The 8,688-nt window shown below is 54.6% G+C and overlaps 1 protein-coding gene across 4 annotated transcripts; it reads left to right on the top strand.

Moving 5' to 3' along the window:
* The first annotated feature begins 217 nt into the window (after positions 1–217).
* Positions 218–5,021, top strand: CNFN (cornifelin). Of its 4 annotated transcripts, none has more exons than XM_079723538.1 (4): positions 218–333; positions 3,986–4,096; positions 4,554–4,690; positions 4,788–5,021. In XM_079723538.1, the coding sequence occupies exons 2-4, from the start codon at positions 3,988–3,990 to the stop codon at positions 4,875–4,877; spliced, it is 336 nt and encodes a 111-aa protein (XP_079579664.1). In that variant the 5' UTR covers positions 218–333; positions 3,986–3,987; the 3' UTR covers positions 4,878–5,021. The 4 variants fall into 4 exon arrangements, with proteins under 4 accessions (XP_079579664.1, XP_079579662.1, XP_079579663.1 ...); XM_079723536.1 differs by lacking the exon at positions 218–333 and adding an exon at positions 2,742–2,810; XM_079723537.1 differs by lacking the exon at positions 218–333 and adding an exon at positions 2,756–2,776.
* Positions 5,022–8,688: the final 3,667 nt, after the last annotated feature.

Consider the following 8,688-nt stretch of genomic DNA (forward strand, 5'->3'; position numbering starts at 1 on the left):
TGGGCTGGCCCTGGAGGACGCAGCAGGCTTACAATGGGAAGGGGGCCCCCTCATTTGCCTGCTCAGCCAGACCGGTTCCGCCAGTGCCATAGAGGGCAACACCCGCCTTGTGAAACCCACGTTGGGCAACTGTACCCTGACCTGGCCCGGACACCTGAATTCTGGGGAGAAAGAGGCTGGGAGCCTGGACTCCTGGCTTCTGAGGGAGTAGGGGCTGGGTACACCATTCATGGATTCTAGCGGAGGAGAGGAGTGGGAGTGGGACCTGGACTCTGAGGAGGGATCCCTGGGTTCTGGGAAAAGACCCAGGGACTTGGATTCCCCTCTTTGAAGGTAAGTTTCCAGATTTAGCAAATAAAAATACTGGACACCAAGTTAAATTGGAATTTCAGATAAACAGCAAACACTTTTTTTTTTTTTTTTTTTTTTTTTTTGTGGTACACGGGCCTCTCACTGCTCTGGTCTCTCCCATTGCTGAGCACAGGCTCTGGACGCGCAGGCTCAGCGGCCATGGCTCACGGGCCCAGCCGCTCCGCGGCATGTGGGATCCTCCCGGACCAGGGCACGAACCCGTGTCCCCTGCATCGGCAGGCGGACTCTCAACCACTGCGCCACCAGGGAAGCCCAGCAAATACTTTTTAAGTATAAGTATGTTCCATCCGATCCTTGGGACATACTTATACTAAAAAAGTATTTGTTGTTTATCTGAAATTCTAATTGAACTGGACATCCTGCATTTTATCTGGCAACCCTGTTTGAGGGGCATGCAGGCCAGAAGCCTGGAGACGCTGCCATGCTCGCTCCTCAGCCCCAGCTCTCTTCTTCCTGCCACTGCCCTCCTCCTCACCCCCAAGCAGGCCACCTCACAGCTTTCCCAGTCCTGATTTCCTCATGTACATGAGTTTCTGTATCTATCTAATTGGGGCCCCCAGGCTGTGTCATCGGAGTTGGGAGAGGAAACTTGAGGACAACACAGGTTGTCGTCTTGGGAGCCCTAGGGTCTGACCCTGAGTCACCTGCAGCCCATGGTCTGGACAGCTGGGGGATGGGGCTCTGTGGCTGACTCCATGGGGCAAGCCTCAGGATGGGGAGAGATGCTGAGAGAGGACGCAGAGGCTCCAGGATAAGGACACTGAGACACAGAGCTTGGGAAGAGAGACTCAGAGATGAGGACACAGAGAACCAGGAGAAATTTGGAAACAGATCTGCAGAGATGAGGAAAGAAGGAAAGGAGAGATTCAGAGCCAGAGAGACAAAGATGCGGAGACGGGGGTGGGGGTGGGGTGGGGGACGGGGACCCTAGAACAGAAGGGGGGAGATGTTTCCCAGACATGCAGGCTCCCGGACCGAGTGATGGACACTGACAGACAAGACGCTGAGTGCTATCCTTAGGTCTGGGGACAAGGACAGCAAGCCAGCTGGGTGGTGTCAGGAAATCAAGGATTGCGGGGGGAAAGCTGGGACCCCAGACCAGCAGGGTGGTCCACCTCATCACCCCGTACTCATACCCAGTGTGGTGACGGCACCACCTTCTCTGCAGCTGACACCCCAATTTTCCAGTGCTTCCTACATTTTTGGAGTGACACCCGTGGTGGGAACCCCACCCAGCTCTAATTCTGCTTCCTTCACTGAGTCACCTCCAACCCCGCCAGACCTGTTGAGGGGAGACTTTGGTGACTCAGGCCTCCAGGCCCCCAGCTCTTTCATCTCCCAGGAAGACAGCAGTCTGGGTATCCCAAGACCCCTACCCGACTCAGGGATGCAGCCTAGCTTAACCCCAAGAGTCTGGACGCCCAGCCCCGTCTTCCCTCAGACCCAGGAGTCCAGGGCCCCAGTCCTCTGCTCTGTTAGGACTCAAGTGTCCTAGACCACATCCACCTCCCTCAGGAACCAGAAGGTTCTCAGTCCCCAGCCTCCTCCCTTCCCAGTTTGGAGTTGGGTGAGGTGTGTTTATTTACTTTGGTTCCAGCATGGGTCACCCCCAAAACACACTGCCCCCCATGTGCCCGGTGGCCCTGAATGGGGGCACAAAGCCCCTTCTCCCCGGGAAGGCGGGGCCTCACTAAGGATGGTGGGAGAAGGCCCCATGGGAGCCCACTCTGCACTCTCCTGCACCACCGGCCTTTCTCCTCCGCCTGTTTCCCTTCCCTCTAAGCCTTGGCGTGGCCAGTGGCTGGCGCCTCCACTCACCTGACACTCCACCTTCCTATCTTTGCGTCTTTTTTCTGACTCTCTTTTCCCCCTTTCTTGTTATTTCTCCCCAGGTCTTTGTGCCTCTCTGTCTCGGCATCTCTTACTCTCTCTCATCTTCTCTCTCTCCATCTCTCTGAATCTCCTTGCCTCTCTCTCCCCTCTGGGCCTCTCCTTCTGTCTCGGTCTCCCATTCCCTCCCTATCTCTCTTGTCTCTCCCTCTCTTTTGGTGTCTGTACAGCTGTGCCCCTTGCACCTCCCCTCAGCCTTCTCTCTCCATCTCTTGGTCTCCCTGCCCACTTCCCTGTAGATCTCTACTCCCAGCTCCTTAGCCTTGGACCCCCTCCTCCACGATTTCCTTGGTCCTCTGAGGCCAGGCAGGAGGCGGGAGAGGAGGATGAGGGATGGAGGAGGAGGAAGGGGAAGTCCCAATGTGGGGAAGAGGGTCAGCCAGACCGGCTTGGCTCCCTGGGCATCTGTGTCAGAGCCCCACCCAGGGCCAGGTGGCCCGCCCAGATATAAGCAACTCAGTTCCCAGTTGTCACCCACACCTCTGTCTCCATCATCGCTGTAGCAGTCCTGCAGGTAGGAGCATCTGCCCGCAGACTTCTGTTCAAAGGTTGGTGCCTCTGCTCTGCTCTCCCCCCACCCAACTCCACTCACATCTCTCTGTCCCCTTACATGTCTCTGACTGTTTACCTCTCTGGACATCCCTGTTTTTCTCAATAGCCCCTGTGACCCACCCCCCTTTCTCAACCTGATGGCACTGAGTTGAAGTTGGAAGTTCTGGGGGCCAGTACCCCCTTTACTAACCCTCTTGGCTGGGCCATCAGATGTGAGGCATATCTCTTCAGCTCACTGAGCCTCAGTGTGTTGTCTGTGAAATGGGCTTACAGAAAAAGAGTACTGGGCAGGTGTGAGTGTTACTGGTGGCATCTCTGTAGGCACCTACCTCTGATCTCTTTCTCCCCTTTTCTCTGACTCTGCCTGTCTCTGTCTTTTGGTCTTTCTCTCCAGCTCTGCCTCTGGTATGAGGAGGGTCCTCTGGGGTCTGTGGGCAGCTGTACAGAGAAGGGCGAGTTTCTCGCCCCCAACCCCATACAACCCTATCCCACGTCTCTCCTAGCCGGCAAGCTGATTTGGCTTTCTCCCCAGCATCCTTACCCCTGAGAACCCAGCCCCCAGTGCCCCTGCCCCTTGCCCTGACCTCCCCCAGTATCCAGCATCCCTTGGACAGATTCTGATGCTGTCACCACTGCCACCTCTGCTGTCCCCAACGGCCACCTCCTCAGGGCCAGCAAGATGCAATCTGAGATGCACGACAACGTGAAAGGCAAAGGTGGGATCGCTGGATGGAACCCCAAACCTTCCAGTCCCTGGAACATGGCCACTTCCTTCCCCTGGGCACCCTGGCTTCGAAGACAGACGGCGCCTGCTTGCACCCCAGATGCCCCGACATGCAGGGACCCAGCTCCCCAGGCCCAGGCGTGGAGGAACCGGTGGCACGGCTCCGCCCTGCCCACATGTGGCGCCAACCTTCCCTAGACTTGCAGGCTCCCCGCCCACCCCACCCCCAGCCGAACCAGTTGTGCAGGAGGCACCAACAACAGGGACAGACTGGGGTGTCGATGCCCAGATGTGACATAAAGAACGGGGGAGGCACAGCGGTGTCCCCTCAGTGGGCGGCCTGGTGGCCTCGCCTGGACAGTCCGGCAGAGGGAGGGGCTGCATAGGTGCAAGGACCCAGGGGGTGCTGCGAAGCTGCCCGCTGACCCCCGCCTCTCCCCTCCGCAGCCATGTCCTACCCAGTGACCAGCCAGCCCCAGGGTGCCAGCAGCTGCTACCCGACCCCGCTCAGTGACTGGAACACCACTCTCATGGACTGCTGCAATGACATGCCCATCTGTGAGTGCCCGCCGCTCCCCCTCCAGGCCCGGGGAAAGAGCGAGAGGGGAGCGAAGCTCACCCCCAGCCCTTTCCTCGCCCTACTAACCCCACTCCCCGTTTCCTTCCTTGGGCCCTGAGTTCCCAGTCTCTAACCCTCATGCCTTCCTGGGACGCCCGACACTCCCTAGGATCCCGGCCTCACACCTTTCAACTTCCACTGGGACCCTCCACGTCCCCCTTGCACCCTCACTTCTCTTCCTTGGGTCCCCAACTCCCCCTTCAAACCCTATTTCCCAATCTTGAAACCCCACTCTTCGGACCCCTAATTCTCTCTGGGAAACTCACTTCCACCAACACTCAGCTGCCTCTGGGCCCCTCAGCCGCGCGCAGCGGACCCCCCTTCGCCCCTCCCCGAGGCGGAGCCGGCCGGTGGCACCCGGTGGGCCCCGCCCTTAGAGCCCTGCGTCCCCTCCAGGTCTGTGCGGCACTTTCGTCCCTCTGTGCCTCGCCTGCCGCATCTCCGACGACTTCGGCGAGTGCTGCGGCACTCCCTGCCTGCCCGGAAGCCTGAACTCCCTGCGCACCGGCATGCGCGAGCGCTACCACATCGAGGTACGCGCCGGGCCCGGGACCGCAGGAGCCGAGGGCTGGGGACGGGCCTCCTGGGATGCAAGTTAGGGCTGCTAACCTCTTTCTCCCCACCCTCCAGGGCTCTATCGCGAAAGACTGGGCGGCCCTCACCTTTTGTTTGCCCTGCGCCCTCTGTCAGATGGCGCGGGAACTGAAGATCCGAGAGTAAAGACGTTCCCCTCACCTTTCTCCTTCTCCACCCGTCACGCCTGCCCTCCTCTGCCTTCTCCTGAGAGGTCCTAACCCTCCGCCCTATCCCGCCACCAGAAATGCACCCACAATAAAAATAAAAAATAAAAAACCTAAAAACCAACTCCGCCTACATCCTTTTTGTCCCAGGGAAGGAATATGTGTGGAGAAGGAGCTTTGGTGAGGGAGGCGGGGACACAGGGAACATGCCTAGGTGTGGAAGGAGTTCCAGAGTCGAGTCAGATGCTTGACCCGGATCTGCTGTGTACGACATTGGCAGGTCTCTTCCCTCACTAAGCCAGGGAGTCCTCTCTGAGAAAGTAAAACCACCAACTCCCTAGCTGCCTACCTGAAGCTCTGCCCAGAGCCTGAAAATAAGCAAAACCAGAAAGGTTGTCTGGGGACTGTCCAGGTACTAACCATTCAAAGAAAAAATTAGGAGATCCCCCCTGCTCATTCAATACCTATACACTCTTGGCCTGCACACAATCCTAACAGATGTGGAGGCTCTTTGTCTTCAAAGCCCAGAAGTGTCAGGTTTAAAACTCTCTAGAGCTGAAAGGCATACTCAAGGATCATATAGTTCAATCCACCCCCTTTATTGAAAAGCAACTAGCAGATTAGAAAATGTTTGGGCCTCAAAGTTGGACAGACCTGGGATTCAACCTTGAGTCTTGTCACTTACCAGCTGTGTTCTCTTAGTAAATTAATAAACCTTTCTAAGTCTGTTTCTCCCTCTGAGGATAATCCCTAATATGTCATATGGCTACTGTGAGAGCAAGAGATGGAACAGACGGAACAGACGGAAAGGCCAGAGTCAATTTAACAAACTGTTAATATTATGTAATAATTTATAACTATTCTAATATGAATATATTATTTGTATTATTTGCTATTCTTCTCTCTGTGTATTCAACCATCGAGTGACATTCTTCACTTGGAATGTCTAATAAGCATCTTAAGTTTAACGTTTCTAAGACCTGACCCCTGATTCCCCACCGCCCCAAGTCTGCTCTTCCCAGTCTTCCTCATCTCAGGAAATAGCAAACCCCATCCCTTCTGTTGCCCACTTTCGCTCTCACCCAGTATCCAAACTGTCAACAAATTCTGTTGGTTCTACTTTCAGAACAGATCCAGAATCTCCCTTCTCTCCATTCTACTGCGTCTCCTTGTTCCAACCACCCTCCTCTTTGGCCTAAACAAATGCAGTGGCTCCTCACTGGACTTCCTGCCCTAACTCCACCCTTTTAGTCTCTTCCCCACAGAGAAGCCCTGTGGACATCTGAAATAGATCACATGCCTCCTGTGCTCAGAACCCTCTGATGGCTCCTCCTGCACGTAGTAAAAGCCAGAGTCCTCACGGTGGCTCAAGGACCTGCACGATCTGCCTCTTATTCCCTCTGTGACCTTACCTCCTCTTTATTCTCTCTACTCCATGAGTCTCTTTGTTGTTTCTCTAAGAGGTTAGGCACGCTCCCACATCAGGATCCTTGCACTGGCTGTTCCCTCAACTCGAAATTCTCTTTCCTCAGATGTCCCTATGGCTCACTCTTTCACTTCTGCTCACATGTCATCTTAAGAGTGAGGCGCGGGACTTCCCTGGTGGTGCAGATGGTTAAGAATCCGCCTGCCAATGCAGGCGACGTGGGCTCGATCCCTGGTCCGGGAAGATGCCATGTGCCACAGGGAAACTAAGCCCGTGTGCCAACAACCACTGAGCCTGCACTCTAGAGCCCGCGAGCCACAACTACTGAGTCCATGTGCTGCAACTACTGAAAACCACGCTCCTAGAGCCAGGGCTCCGCAACAAGAGAAGCCACTGCAATGAGAAGCCCCTGCACCGCAACGAAGAGTAACCCCAGCTCGCTGCAACTAGAGAAAGCCTGCACGCACTGATGAAGACCCAACGCAGCCAAAAATAAATTTTAAAAAAAAGTGAGGCCCCACCCTTCCACCTTACATTAAATATCAAGTACCTACCTCCCCATCCCCCTCCTTCACTGCCTTGTTTTTCCGGTCATTTTCCAACATACCGAATCTTTTATTATTTGGCTCCCCACTGGCTTGTCAGCTCCGTGAGAGCAGGGACCTTGTTGACGGCTATATGTCCAGAACAGTGTAGAGCCCAGTGGAGGTGGAGACAATGTGTGATCACAGGTGGGAGACATTGGCTTAGAAAAGGGAAGCGATTTTAGAGGTAATACGTGGGGGCAATGGAAAGTCAGACAGGCTTGTGTCAGAATCTGGACTCGTCTACTAATCTGCCCTGAGTTTTAGGAAAGGGACTTAATTTCCAAATCTGCAGAATGGGGGAACAAGCCCATACCTCCCAGCTGTGATGTTGGGAAGATTAAAAGACTCATGCCAAGCACCCAGCACAGTGCTGGAGTGCTATAGGCCCTTGGTAAAATTTCTCCCCTTTTCCTGAAGTCCCTAGGCCATCAGTGGCCACACATGGGCTAGAATCCAGGTCCCTATCATCCTGTGTCCAGGCTCTCACTTCACCACAAGCCCCTTGCATTTGGGTATGTGGGTACCAGCGAGAGGCAACTGCTGAGGGGCTGACATGGAAAAGGAGGAACACATGCTGTGGGGCACTGGTACAAGGGCATCTGCATAGCAGTGACAGGAGCTGAAGGGGAGGTGGCTCTGTGCCCCAGAGGAAAAGTCCAGTCAGAGTGCAAATGCGCTGCTCAGGAAGGCAAAGTCACAGGGTGACTGCTAATAAGAGACCTTATCAAAGGGTCCAAACACAACATGAAGGAGTCTTTTTTTTTTCCTAAGCATTTAGCAGGACCTGGCAGAGGGCCAGCACTTTTAATTTATTTATTTTTGGCTGTGTTGGGTCTTCGCTGCTGCATGCGGGCTTTCTCTAGTTACGGCGAGCATGGGCTATTCCTCGTTGTGGTGCGCGGGCTTCTCATTGTGGTGGCTTCTCTTGTTGTGGAGCATGGGCTCTAAGCGCATGGGCTTCAGTAGTTGTGGCCCACGTGCTCTAGAGCGCAGGCTCAGTAGTTGTGGTGCACGGGCTTAGTTGCTCTGTGGCATGTGGGATCCTCCCGGACCGGGACTTGAACCCGTGTCTCCTGCATTGGCAGGCAGGTTCCTAACCACTGCGCCACCAGGGAAGCCCCCATGGAGGGGGTCTTGAAGAACCACCTTAACTCCTTTCTGGTTATGCGGGATGACCCCACTGGCCTCAGGACTCCCTGAGGCAGCGTGTCCCACTGCTAGTTAGCTCCCCAGTTGGGAAATTCTGCCTTATCCTGAGCAGAAATTGGCCATTTTGAACACCTACTCCTAGTGCCCACTCTGCGCTGAGACAGCTAGGTCAACTTATGCTAAATAAAGCAGTCCTTCCTTGGGAGGTGGAAGAGCCTGGTGGTCAGGAACATGGATGTGAGAGTCAGGTCTGGGTTCAAATGGCAGCTGTCGCTCAACAGCTAAATAATGTCTATGAACTTCTGTCTTCTCATCTGCAAGATAGGGATTACATGGTACCTACCTCTCAGATTTGATTGTTGGAAAGATCCTGATAGCGAGCCATCTAGCATTGGTATTCAGTAAAATGTAAGCTCACAGTCATGTCTTGGAGGTTAGGTACGACTATCAGCTCATAAAGGCAAAACGTGTGGGCAGAGTAATCCCTGAAAACTCCTTAAATTGCTCATAAAGTCTGAAAATACCATGATATTCACAGGCCCCCTAAATCCAACACATCGTCATGTCCTTGGCTCAGTATCAGATGAAGCAGCCGGCCTGTGCCTAGGGGCTGGATTGTAAGTACACTG

The sequence above is a fragment of the Hyperoodon ampullatus genome (assembly GCF_949752795.1).
Source record: "Hyperoodon ampullatus genome assembly, chromosome: 18".
Taxonomy (NCBI): domain Eukaryota; kingdom Metazoa; phylum Chordata; class Mammalia; order Artiodactyla; family Ziphiidae; genus Hyperoodon; species Hyperoodon ampullatus.